Below are 13,823 nucleotides of genomic sequence, written 5' to 3'. Positions count from 1 at the left end.
ATGTTAGCTTTGTGTCTTGTTACCACAGATGCTGCCAGACCTGCTGAGCTCTCCCAGCGCTTTGTTTTGATTTCAGGTTTCCAGCATTCCCAGTATTTTGTTTTTATATAAATTTGTGAAAGTTAAGTGGAGGGAGGCTTCATAAATCTGCCGTCATATTGAAGGAGAGCTAAAGATAGCAGTTTATATTGAACAGTGCAAGTACTTTTGAGAGAAATCAAACGGATTATAAACTTTGTGTGACAGAAAGGCGTTGATGAGACTAACTCTGAGAGGGCGTGTTAATAGTATACTAAGGCGGTAACGTGGTTGTGCCACACCAGGAGCGGTGACGTGCCGCGGTCAGGGGGAGAAGGCTGGTGGACCTCAGGAGCCTCACTCGATTGGGTCGTGCTGGTGGAAGACGCGGCATCTTCACACCGTCCCTCTGAGGGAAAGGATCTCAGCTGCACAGCCCAGTAATGGCTCGCTTCATACAATGGGTGTTGCTGTGGTCCTGCTGCATTGAAGCCTCCTCGCAGGGAGCACACGGAACCGCCGCCACCCTGAATACCAGTCAGCTGTCTAAGTTGTTGAGTAAGTGGAGCCCGGGGGTACTCGGGCGGGCTTGGGGAGAAACAGGAGCGGCAGCAGCCGGGCGGGCGCGGCTCCCTGAACCATTGCTATTCTTCAGTGGGTGTGTGGGATTTAAAGAGTGAACTTCAGTTGTAATTACTTACATACTGCGGGATGTTTGCCTGCAGTAATTAAAATGGCAACAAATAAAAAAGAAACGAGAGGAGGTTCCCTTCCCCATCCATTGATATAAAAACATGAAACCCATAAGTTTACGCGCGGTCAAGTTGGTTGTTTGGGATTTGACTAACAGTTTGTTTTCAGCATGTCCTTTGGTTAAACATGGTCGAGGACAGTTTGATCTCCGTGCCCGCAGATTCGTTAGTTAACTGTTTTTATTACTATTAATTTGTACATGTCTTTGCCATGTGCAGGTAACAAAAATAAATTGGTGTCGGATATTTGTGTAGGGTTCCGATGTAGGGATTATTTAATCATTATGAGTCTCTCATGTCTATCCCGTTTAAGGTTACTTCGTGATCATTGACTTGTCTCCCTTTGGCCCTTCGTGTTTCCCAGACAATTCGGCAGGGATTGCACTTCAACTGTGAACTGCACAGGAATTCACTAAAAGTTTCTTTAAATTGTGTTTTAAAGTTTTCCTTTGCTCATATTCTATATCCATTTTCTTATAATGTAAATTGATATTAACACCAAAGGTATGGACAATATTCCACTAAACAGACTAGTTTTATATTTTATAGGTTTGGAAAAGCATAAATTCCAAAATATTTAATATATGCTGCAAGTCCACCGCGTTTTACACTCAGATACTGATTTTTACATTGAATATTTAAAATATGTTTTGAGACATTTTTCCTTCAGCAGCTCCTCCCAAAAAAAACCTTCAAAATGTCATGCCTCAGGGCATGCAACAGAAATGTACTGTAATCTCAGGCAGTTAACCATATTAAATTATTATTCAATTAAGTAAAATTGAAAGCAGTGTTTAGTGTATTATTTGATTGTAATTTAATGGCAAAATAGACGGGGGGGGAATCATTCTTGGAATGTGGGCATCACTGGGAAAACCAACATTTATTGCCCCACCTCAGCTCCCCTGAGTAGTGGGCTTTTTTAATCCACTCCAATCATCAGGTGGTGTAACTGCTCTTAGAATGTTGTTAGGTAACACGTTACGGGGCTTTAGTTATTAGCTGAATATTGTAAATGTTCTTGTGAAACTGCGAGACAAATAGAATATTGACATCTGCACACAATTGTTAAGATTGGTTTGTTTAGCTTTGATCATTGAACTTGAAAATGATATCAAAAGTTTTCAAAGAGCTGAATCGGAAAAAGAGAATACCAAAGGTTTGGTTAAACTGCTGCTTTTGCATTGTTGTAAAGCAGATTTCATTTTGCAAAAGTGCCTTTATTTCCAAAGTCAGTTTGCCTCCTGATCGGTAATACAGAGGCTGTTTCTCACAATTTTGGCTTGTCATGTTAGACTGCAACTCCTGTACAATTTACCAAGTCCTGTTTGAAAACTTGGTTTTGTAAATTAAAGCATCATGTACTTCTCAAACAAATTTACTTGCCAAGGAGTTGAATGCTGTATTTTGTATGTAAGCATTGACAGAGCTTGTCTTTGGAGCTCAAAGTTGAGTACGCAGCATATCATGGTACCTGTTAACTGTAAATCCTGTGCCCTATCGACTTGTCAAAAACTGGTAAGGCATCATCACTGCCTACAAGAACTACAGTGTCCCTTTCCCCATGCTATATATTGAGATTCTTCGTTTAATACCCACAAATTACATAATGTGGCTCCCACAAATCAAGCAATTTTACTATTTAGTTGCATGCAGAAAATGAAAGTCCATCTCAAATGAATAAAGAAAAAACAATTTGTGGCAACAGTGATATCCTTTTAATCATGTGCATATCTGATTTGAATCTAACTCCTTATACTTCAAGAGCATATCAGCTGTGTAAAAATCTCACTGTTTATTTAAATTTAAAGAACCAGATAGTATAAAACTGAATGTCTCCAGTCTTCAATGTGCCAGCAAGGGAAGAAACCAATTGAATGCTGTGGTCCTGAGTTTCCGATGCATTTCTGGTCAAGTTACACGTCTATAGGTGCAAGTTACATGATTTAAGATTTTGGAATGCTGTGATTAAATGAGTTACCCGTGTAACCACAATATGGCCAAGCCCAATTGATCTTTTATACAAATGTGTCAAACCCTTCATCTGAATGACTCTCCACCCACGTATCTTGGAACATCATCAACTCTTGGATGCGAGTATCCTCCAATTGTGCTTCTCTTGAGTAGGGTCTCTGCATTGTGCACCCGAAAATCTGTTTGCAAGCACCTATGGTCACTTGAAGCAAGTGTAGATCAGCTGACCAAGAGAGAATTAAAGCCTCCATCATCTTTTGCTGCTACAGAAAGAAAGTTTTTTTTTGTTTTTTTTTTAAATTTAGATTACCCAATTATTTTTTCCAATTAAGGGGCAATTTAGCATGGCCAATCCACCTACTCTGCACATTTTGGGTTGTGGGGGCGAAACCCACGCAGACACGGGGAGAATGTGCAAACTCCACACGGACAGTGACCCAGAGACGGGATCGAACCTGGGACCTCAGCGCCGTGAGGCGGTTGTGCTAACCACTAGGCCACCGTGATGCCCTACAGAAAGAAAGTTTACAGGCAATTTTGGAAATAAAATCACAAGATGTCTCTTCTGATGACTCAACTCCCACTTTCCTTTGTAACTGAGAAGGAAGAAGAGAGCAAGACATACACAAGAAGCCCAAAGAGTGAAGTACCACAGAAGAAGCCAACACCACATTTCAGATATGTGGATAAGAAAGTATACAGATTTTGAATGATATTCCAAAAGGTGTCTGAGAAGCTGAGGATATCTGGCAGTCTCTGTGATTTGCTCTGATTTTCATGAAGCCTTAGCTCGGATCATGCTAAACCTTAACAATGGATCATTTACAGGGAGCCTTTGCCAGATTATTCAAAGGACAGCATTAAACAGATGATTACACCCTGTTCCATAGGGTTGGACCATTAATTATATTTGGAATATCTGTGGTGGATCAAAAGCAGAGAGAATTAAGGTTCTATGGAACTGCTGGGTTGTCCAAACTACTCGGAAGAAATGATGGGACATACCTGACGTTAAAGGTTCCCCTTCAGTACCTACATAACGCTGTGATTCTTGTAGACACCAGTAACTTTTTAAAGAGATATTTGAATTCCCAGTGACTGACAGAAAGGATCACGTGACAAGATTTCAAGTTTTAAGGTACTTATTGTTACAAACAAACTAAAAGCAGTAACGACTAAACACTATTTAATAAGCAATTAATACACAGAATAACAGAAAAGATATCCCCTTTTATCACAACAAAAAACACATGCTAGATTTATATTTTATGTTCTGCTCTCAGCCAAATTACAGTTTCCACAAGAACCAGCCTAACATCACTCCTAGCTTCCAATGGATTTGTTTATTGTCACGTGTACCGAGATACAGTGAAAAGTATTTTTCTGCAAGCAGCTCAACAGATCGTTAAGTACATGAAGAGAAAAGAAAAGAAAAGAAAATACATAATAGGGCAACACAAGGTACACAATGGGCACCGGCAACGGGTGAAGCATACAAGGGTGATGAGGTCAGTCCATAAGAGGGTCATTTAGGAGTTTGGTGACAGTGGGGAAGAAGCTGTTTTTGAGTCTGTTCGTGTGTGTTCTCAGACTTTTGTATCTCCTGCCCGATGGAAGAAGTTGGAAGAGTGAGTAAGCCGGGTGGGAGGGATCTTTGATTATGCTGCCCGCATTCCCAAGGCAGCAGGAGGTGTAGATGGAGTCAATGGTTGGACTGGGCTGTGTTCACGACTCTCTGAAGTTTCTTGTGGTCTTGGGCCAAACAGCTGCCATACCAGGCTGTGATGCAGCCAGATAGAATGCTTTCTATGATTCATCTGTAAAAGTTGGTAAGAGTTAATGTGGACATGCCAAATTTTCTTAGTTTCCTGAGGAAGTATAGGCACTGTTATGCTTTCTTGGTGATAGCGTTGACGTGGGTGGACCAGGATAGATTTTTGGAGAATTTGAAACTGCTAATCATCTCCACCTCAGCCCCGTTGATGCTGACAGTGGTGTGTATAGTACTTCCTGAAGTCAATGACCAGCTCTTTAGTTTTGCTGGCATTGAGGGATAGATTGTTGTCGCTGCACCATTCCACTAGGTTCTCTATCTCCTTCCTGTATTCTGACTCGTCGTTATTCGAGATCCAGCCCACTGTGGTTGTATCATCAGCAAACTTGGAGATGGAGTTGGAACCAAATTTTTCCACGCAGTCGTGTGTACAGGGAGTATAGTAGGGGGCTAAGTACGCAGCCTTGCGGGGCCCCAGTATTGAGGAATATTGTGGAGTAGGTGTTGTTGTTTATTCTTACTGATTGTGGTCTCTGGGTCAGAAAGTCGAGGATCCAGTTGCAGAGTGAGGAGCCAAGGCCTAGGTTTTTGAACTTTGATATGAGCTTGGCTGGGATTATGGTGTTGAAGGAAGAGCTGTAGTCAATAAATAAGAGTCTGATGCAGGAATCTTTCTTGTCGAGATGCTCGAGGGATGATTGCATGGCTAGGGAGATGGCATCTGCTGTGGACCGGTTGTGGCGGTATGCGAATTACAGCGGATCAAGGCGTTCTGGGAGTATGGAGGTGATGACCAACCCCTCGAAGCACTTCATTATTATTGAAGTCAGGGCTACCGGACGGTAGGTATTGAGGCACGTTGCCTGGTTCTTCTTTGGCACCAGTATGATGGTGGCCTTCTTGAAGCAGGTGGGGACCTTGGAGCGGAGTAGGGACAGGTTAAAGATGTCTATGAACATCTCTGCCAGCTGGTCCGCACAGGCTCTGAGTGCACGACCAGGGATCCGGTCCGGACCCGTCGCCTTTCGAGGTTTCACTTTCAGGAAGGTCGATCTGACTTCGGAAGTTGTGATGGTGGGTATGGGTGTGTTATGGGCTGCAGGGGCACTTGACAGCAGATCGTTGCTCTCCTGCTCGAACCGAGCATAGAATGCATTGAGTTCATCGGGGAGGGGTGAACTGCTGCCGGAAATATTGCTCGGCGTCGCTTTGTAGCCCATTATGTTGTTTCGGTCTTGCCTCAACTGCCAAGACTCAGTAACACTAGTCTGTGACTCTAGCTTGGTCTAATATCCTCTCTTGGCATCTTGGATGGCTTTGCGGAAGTCGTACCTGGATTTCTTGTATAGGTCAGGGTCGCCTGACTTGAACGCCTCAGACCTGTCCTTCAGTAGAGAGTCAATCTTGCAATGAGTTTGCCACTCCCCATTTCGCCCAGTCATAATGCTGAGTGACCATCAAAAGGTGCTTTTCTCACTGTACAGAGAAGTCCCAAACCAAATAGCAGCATGAAGGGTGCACTCTGGTCACACCAGGAAGAATGTTCTGAATTCCTTAGATTACCAGCAATTCATCTCTGCTCTCTCCCCAAAACTTTCATCTGATAAAACACCACATTCTTATCAAAAGCTAGCTAAACTGAAAGGGCTACCACTTCCTCATAGTTTGAGAAACCTGGCTGAGCATCTTGCATATTAACACGCAGCTCAGCCTGTCCTGACGTTTACACAGTGCATTACTCAATAACAAAACACACACACTTCGGGTGGAAGGGCGGGTGGAACGATGGATAATTGCTGAGTAAGCTTAACACCTTCTGCTGTTCTGATGATGCTCTTTTGCATTCACATCGCCAAAGTGGGAGAGAGGCATAATGAAGTGCGTGTATTCTGCAGGCAGATCATTGTGAGAACCATTGAGGTAATGAACAGTTCATTCATGTGCTTTTAAAGGTCTGGGATATACTTTAATACAGAGCGAGAATCAAGGTTTGAAAGCTGTTCCCTGTACAACTTTGCCATGACTTAAGGTCTGGCATTTGACATGCTGAGACAGAGGAGCCAATACAGGTACAAGCTATTGAACTGGTACAAAGGGATGTGTAATGTCTGCAGGACACATGTCTTTGAAGGGGCAGGGCACCTGGCACAAATCTTTATCCAATAAGTACTCGAGCCACAGAGTCATATTGCAACCAGAACAATACTCGGATACAGCCAATGTATTCTCTATTTTGTGCACATGTATGGATGCATAGCAATCAGGCAGATACTATATATCTTCAAGTTATTTCATTGAAGATTAAATTTGTGCGTTGCCGTGCAAAATGCTGCACATTGAAATGAATTGGTGATGCACAGTAAACAAAAATACTGGGAACATTGTACCACAGCTCTCCTCAAATTCAAATAAAGTTTATTCATAATATTAACATGAAGATTGATTTATTTGGATATTGTATTTTAAATCTGGTGCAGTAAGGTTTTTAAAAGCCTGGGTTAGGGTATATATTTGTTTCAGTAATATTATTAAAGAACGCACAAGGCCTCGGAGAATGAGGATGAGCTTTTGGGCCTGGCAGTGAAAGTAGAGTCGCATGAGGCACTGCACAAGAAATGGCAGGTGAGGATGGAGGAGATGGAGAACCGCTCCCGCCGGAAGAATCTACAGATTTTGGGCCTTTCGGAGGGGCTGGAAGGTTCGGATTTGGCAGCCTATGTGGTCCTAATGTTAAACTCGCTGATGGGTGCAGGGTCGTTTCGTGGTCCCCTGGAGCTGGAAGGCGCCCATCGAGTGCTGCAGCGGAAGCCCAGGCCGAACGAACCGCCCAGGTGGTGCTGGTCTGTTTTCACCGCTTGGTTGACCGGGAGTGCGTGTTGAGGTGGGCGAAGAAGGAGAGGAGCAGCAGGTGGGAGAATACGTCGTTCGGATTTTTCAGGACTGGAGCGTGGAGGTTGCGAGGAGAAGGGCTGGCTTCAATCGAGCGAAGGGAGTGCTCCACAGGAAGGGGGTGAAGTTTGGCCTTCTACAGCCGACTCGCCTCTGGGTCACGTACAAGGACCGCCAGCTCTACTTTGACTCTCCGGAGGAGGCCTGGGCTTCCGTCCAGGCTGAGAACTTGGATTCGGACTGAGGACTGGGGGGCTGGGGGGAAATGTACTTTGCTTGGAGGCTTTGTCCTCTTGGGTATCCTTTCGCCCATAGTGGCTGTATTTGCTGATGGTTGTTTCCTGTTTGTTTTCGCCATTTTTGCTATTTGAGTTATGGTTATTTGGGTTCTTTCGGGGTTTCTTTGGGGCTGTTGGTTATTTATTGTGGTGTTTTTTTTCTTGTTTTTTCCACTGGTGGGTTGGGGAGTAGTTTGGGGTCCCGATGGGTCATGTGTCCGTCGTTATCCTGCGTGTTGGGTCGAGGGGTGGGGCTCGGGTTGGAAGCGCGGGCTTTCTTCCCGTGCCGGAGGAATTGGGGGCGGGGCCGGTGCTAGGAGGGAGGGATTGGCGGCTGTGTTGCATCCGGGTGGGGGGGTCGTGGTTATGGCGGGAGTAGTCGGGGTCAGCAGAAGTCAGCTGGCTCACGGAAGTATAATGTTGGGGGTAACGCAGCAAGGGGGGGCCCTAGCTTGGGGGGGGGTTTGGTGAGGAGAGAGGAGGTGCCGGGTTGTTGCTGCAGGGACTGTGAGGGAATGGATGGTGAAGGGGGGGGTTGGGAGGGGGGTTTGCCACCGTGGGAGCGGGCTTGGGGGGTTCCCCGGGCACGTGGCGGGTTGAGGAAGGGCTATGGCTGATCGGCGTAGCGGGAAGGGGACGGCCCCTCGGGTTCGGTTGGTCACATGGAACGTGAGGGGGCTGAATGGTCCGGTGAAGCGATCCTGGGTCTTGGCTCACTTGAGGGGGCTGGGAGCGGATGTGGCTATGCTCCAGGAGACGCACCTCAGGGTTACATAAGAACATAAGAACATAAGAACTAGGAGCAGGAGTAGGCCATCTGGCCCCTCGAGCCTGCTCCGCCATTCAATGAGATCATGGCTGATCTTTTGTGGACTCAGCTCCACTTTCCGGCCCGAACACCATAACCCTTAATCCCTTTATTCTTCAAAAAACTATCTATCTTTACCTTAAAAACATGTAATGAAGGAGCCTCAACTGCTTCACTGGGCAAGGAATTCCATAGATTCACAACCCTTTGGGTGAAGAAGTTCCTCCTAAACTCAGTTCTAAATCTACTTCCCCTTATTTTGAGGCTATGCCCCTAGTTCTGCTGTCACCCGCCAGTGGAAACAACCTGCCCGCATCTATCCTATCTATTCCCTTCATAATTTTAAATGTTTCTATAAGATCCCCCCTCATCCTTCTAAATTCCAACGAGTACAGTCCCAGTCTACTTAACCTCTCCTCATAATCCAACCCCTTCAGCTCTGGGATTAACCTAGTGAATCTCCTCTGCACACCCTCCAGCGCCAGTACGTCCTTTCTCAAGTAAGGAGATCAAAACTGAACACAATACTCCAGGTGTGGCCGCACTAACACCTTATACAATTGCAACATAACCTCCCTAGTCTTAAACTCCATCCCTCTAGCAATGAAGGACAAAATTCCATTTGCCTTCTTAATCACCTGTTGCACTTGTAAACCAACCTTCTGTGACTCATGCACGAGCACACCCAAGTCTCTCTGAACAGCGGCATGCTTTAATATTTTATCGTTTAAATAATAATCCCGTTTGCTGTTATTCCTACCAAAATGGATAACCTCACATTTGTCAACATTGTATTCCATCTGCCAGACCCGAGCCCATTCACTTAACCTATCCAAATCCCTCTGCAGACTTCCAGTATCCTCTGCACTTTTCGCTTTACCACTCATCTTAGTGTCATCTGCAAACTTGGACACATTGCCCTTGGTCCCCAACTCCAAATCATCAATGTAAATTGTGAACAATTGTGGGCCCAACACGGATCCCTGAGGGACACCACTAGCTACTGATTGCCAACCAGAGAAACACCCATTTATCCCAACTCTTTGCTTTCTATTAATTAACCAATCCTCTATCCATGCTACTACTTTACCCTTAATGCCATGCATCTTTATCTTATGCAGCAACCTTTTGTGTGGCACCTTGTCAAAGGCTTTCTGGAAATCCAGATATACCACATCCATCGGCTCCCCGTTATCTACTGCACTGGTAATGTCCTCAAAAAATTCCACTAAATTAGTTAGGCACGACGTGCCTTTTATGAACCCATGCTGCGTCTGCCCAATGGGACAATTTCTATCCAGATGCCTCGCAATTTCTTCCTTGATGATAGATTCCAGCATCTTCTCTATTACCGAAGTTAAACTCACTGGCCTATAATTTCCTGCTTTCTGCCTACCTCCTTTTTTAAACAGTGGCGTCACGTTTGCTAATTTCCAATCCACCGGGACCACCCCAGAGTCTAGTGAATTTCGGTAAATTATCACCAGTGCATCTGCAATTTCCCTAGCCATCTCTTTTAGCACTCTGGGATGCATTCCATCAGGGCCAGGAGACTTGTCTACCTTTAGCCCCATTAGCTTGCCCATCACTCCCTCCTTAGTGATAACAATCGTCTCAAGGTCCTCACCTGTCATAGCCTCATTTCTATCAGTCACTGGCATGTTATTTGTGTCTTCCACTGTGAAGACCGACCCAAAAAACCTGTTCAGTTCCTCAGCCATTTCCTCATTTCCCATTATTAAAACTCCCTTCTCATCCTCTAAAGGACCAATATTTACCTTAGCCACTCTTTTTTGTCTTATATATTTGTAAAAACTTTTACTGTCTGTTTTTATATTCTGAGCAAGTTTACTCTCATACTCTATTTTACTCTTCTTTATAGCTTTTTTAGTAGCTTTCTGTTGCCCCCTAAAGATTTCCCAGTCCTCTAATCTCCCAGCAATCTTTGCCACTTTATATGCTTTTTCCTTCAATTTGATACTCTCCCTTATTTCCTTAGATATCCACGGTCGATTTTCCCTCTTTCTTCCGTCCTTCCTTTTTGTTGGTATAAACCTTTGCTGAGCACTGTGAAAAATCGCTTGGAAGGTTCTCCACTGTTCCTCAACTGTTCCACCATAAAGTCTTAGCTCCCAGTCTACCTTAGCTAGTTCTTCTCTCATCCCCTTGTAATCTCCTTTGTTTAAACACAAAACACTAGTATTTGATTTTACTTTCTCACCCTCCATCTGTATTTTAAATTCCACAATCACATTACGGATCAGGTGAGGCTAAGAAAGAGTTGGGTGGTGTTGCACGTTTTACTTGAGTGTATTACGCGTTTATTGGAGTGTATTAACACGCCTCCGTTTAAAGGCCGTGTGCTTAACACTACTACAGCTCTGTGTATGTAATTCTGCTCGGAGTCGCCAGGTGCCGTATTTAGACACCTCACAAGTATATCAAGGTCAGGTTCAAAGTAATAAAACTGTACACCGATTAGTAAGTTCAAACGATTAATATTTATTATAACCAATATAATAAATACGCATGCATACGCTAAAGACTAATACTTATTTCTACTATTAAACGACTAAATACTTATCTAAGTAGGAACCAGCAAGGTCAGGGGACAAGGCCTTTGTTCCTTTCTGGACTGCACCTTCTGTTCACTAATAGTCGGCTAGAGTATAAGCAATGCCTGGGTCACGTAGCGAGCGTTGTTTTGGCACTTACTGAACGATGGCTGGTGCTCAACGGCTGGTGATGGAACTGGAGTCAGGATGCGATGTATCAGCAAAGCGATGAAGACAGCAGAGAGTCGGAGCCAAACAACAGGGCCGGAGCAAAACAGAACGGACCATGTGCGGGGTCTACTTTTATAGGCCCCCCCCAAAGTCCGTGCCTCTTCGGGGCGGTCTCTACCTGCTGTATATCGATTGGGTCTTCTCCCAATCGATATTTTCCAAACCCCCCAATCTGAGGGTCTCTTCTCGATGGGTGGGGCGGTCTCTAGGGTCCTTTGTGATGGATACTTCTGGTGCCGTTTCGTCTGGGCGTCCACTCAAAGTATCCATTCAAACCCAAATGTTTCTATTGTGTGGGCCCAGATCTGGATCACCTCATTACTATGCAAATCGTTGTTGCCATTGTCACCTTAAGCTGAGATCCTGCACCTGGCCATAAACTGGTTTTTGTACGTGCAGAATGCTAATTAGCCTTCTGCAAACTGCTTGTCCTTACTAAGACTGTTTTCTCCCTGCAGCCTTAGCAGTTCTCCATTTTGGTAGCCCAGTGTCCATCTTAGGTGGCTACAGTGGGCCAGGTGTTTCACTCGGGGTTTGATGCAAAGAACCGTGGGGTGGCAATTTTGGTGGGTAAGAGCATGTCGTTCGTCGCGTCCAAAGTGGTGGCAGACTCTGCAGGGCGATATGTGATGGTGAGTGGGAGACTTCAGGGGGAGCGGGTGGTCTTGGTTAATGTTCATGCCCCCAACTGGGATGATGCGGGCTTCATGCGGCGTATGCTGGGCCTGATCCCGGACCTGGAGACAGGGGGATTGATCCTTGGTGGGGACTTTAACACGGTGCTGGACCCGGCTCTGGACCGCTCGAAGTCTAGGACGGGCAGGAGGCCGGCAGCGGCCTCAGTGCTGAGGGGGTTCATGGATCAGATGGGAGGGGTGGACCTTTGGAGGTTTTTGAAGCCAGGGGGTAGGGAGTTCTCCTTTTTCTCCCATGTTCATAAGGCGTACTCCCGGATTGACATTTTCGTGCTTAGCAGGGCGCTGATCCCTAGAGTGGTGGGGGCGGAGTATTCGGCGATAGCCATTTCTGATCATGCTCCACATTTGGTGGACCTGGAGCTGGGGGAGGGGAAGGATCAACGCCCGCTGTGGAGGTTGGATGTGGGGCTTTTGGCAGAGGAGGAAGTGTGCGGTCGGATCCGTAGGGGTATCGAGGGGTATCTGGAAACCAATGACAACGGGGAGGTGCAGGTTGGGATGGTTTGGGAAGCGCTAAAGGCAATAGTTAGAGGGGAGCTGATCTCTATTCGGGCGCACAGGGAGAGGGGGGAGAGGGTCGAGAGAGAGAGGCTGGTGGAGGAGATGGCCAGGGTGGATAGGAGATATGCAGACACCCCGGAGGAGGGGCTTCTGAGGGAGCGGCGCTGTCTCCAAGCGGAGTTTGACATTTTAACCACCCGTAAGATAGAGGTGCAGTGGAGGAGGGCACAGGGGGCGGTGTATGAGTACGGGGAGAAGGCAAGCCGGATGTTGGCTCACCAGATCCGGAAGCGGGAGGCAGCTAGAGAAATTGGGGGAGCCATGGATGCGGGTGGGAACTTAGTGCGGAGTGGGAAGGACATCAATGGGATGTTCAGATCCTTCTATGAGGGGCTATATCGGGCGGTACCCCCCGGGGAAGCAGGTGGGATGGACCGCATTTTGGATAAGCTGGAGTTCCCAAGAGTAGGGGACGAGCGGGTGGAGGGTTTGGGGGCCCCAATTGAGCTGGAGGAGTTGGTGGAGGCGCTGGGAAGCATGCAGACAGGGAAAGCGCCGGGGCCTGACGGGTTCCCGGTGGAATTTTATAAGAAATTTCCAGATTTGCTGGGCCCATTGCTGGTGAGGACCCTGAATGAAGCCAGGGAGGGGGGGCTTTGCCCCCGACGATGTCCAGGGCAATTATCTCTTTGCTCCTGAAGCGGGACAAGGACCCCCTTCATTGTGGGTCTTATAGGCTGATCTCGCTCCTTAACGTAGATGTTAAGTTGTTGGCAAAGGTGCTGTCCAGGAGGGTGGAGGATGTGGTCCCGACGGTGATTCATGAGGACCAAACGGGGTTTGTAAAGGGGAGACAATTGAATGCCAACGTGCGGAGGCTCCTGAATGTTATGATGATGGCGCCAGTGGTTGGGGAGTCAGAAATAGTGGCGTCCATGGATGCGGAGAAAGCTTTTGATAGGGTGGAGTGGAGCTACCTGTGGGAGGTGTTGCGGAGGTTTGGGTTTGGTGAGGGGTTCATTAGCTGGGTGAGGTTGCTGTACAGCTCCCCGGTGGCGAGTGTGGTGATGAATGGGAGGAGGTCAGAGGACTTTCGGCTTTCCAGAGGGACGAGGCAGGGGTGCCCCTTGTCTCCCCTGCTCTTCACGTTGGCAATTGAGCCCCTGGCCATGGCACTGAGGGACTCGAGGAGTTGGAGGGGGATTGTGCGGGTGGGGGGGGGGGAGGAGCACCGGTTGTCGCTGTATGCAGATGATCTGCTGCTGTATGTTGCGGACCCGGCTGAGGGGGTGCCAGAGGTGCTGAGGATACTTGAGGAGTTTGGGGACTTTTCGGGATATAAGCT

At 46.6% G+C, this 13,823-nt stretch overlaps 1 protein-coding gene across 1 annotated transcript in view; it reads left to right on the top strand.

Annotated features, from left to right (window-relative positions):
* The first annotated feature begins 310 nt into the window (after positions 1–310).
* The window catches only part of pla2r1 (phospholipase A2 receptor 1), a 208,688-nt gene continuing 195,175 nt past the window's right edge, over positions 311–13,823 (top strand). The window contains exon 1 of the mRNA XM_038789643.1: positions 311–576. Within this exon, the coding sequence (XP_038645571.1) occupies positions 462–576 (115 nt within the window). The 5' untranslated portion in view covers positions 311–461. The remainder of the gene's footprint in view (positions 577–13,823) is intronic.

The sequence above is a fragment of the Scyliorhinus canicula genome, chromosome 2 (genome assembly GCF_902713615.1).
Source record: "Scyliorhinus canicula chromosome 2, sScyCan1.1, whole genome shotgun sequence".
NCBI classification, from domain to species: domain Eukaryota; kingdom Metazoa; phylum Chordata; class Chondrichthyes; order Carcharhiniformes; family Scyliorhinidae; genus Scyliorhinus; species Scyliorhinus canicula.
Note: the sequence above shows the minus strand (reverse complement) of the source record. Positions and strands in the feature narration are given on the sequence as shown.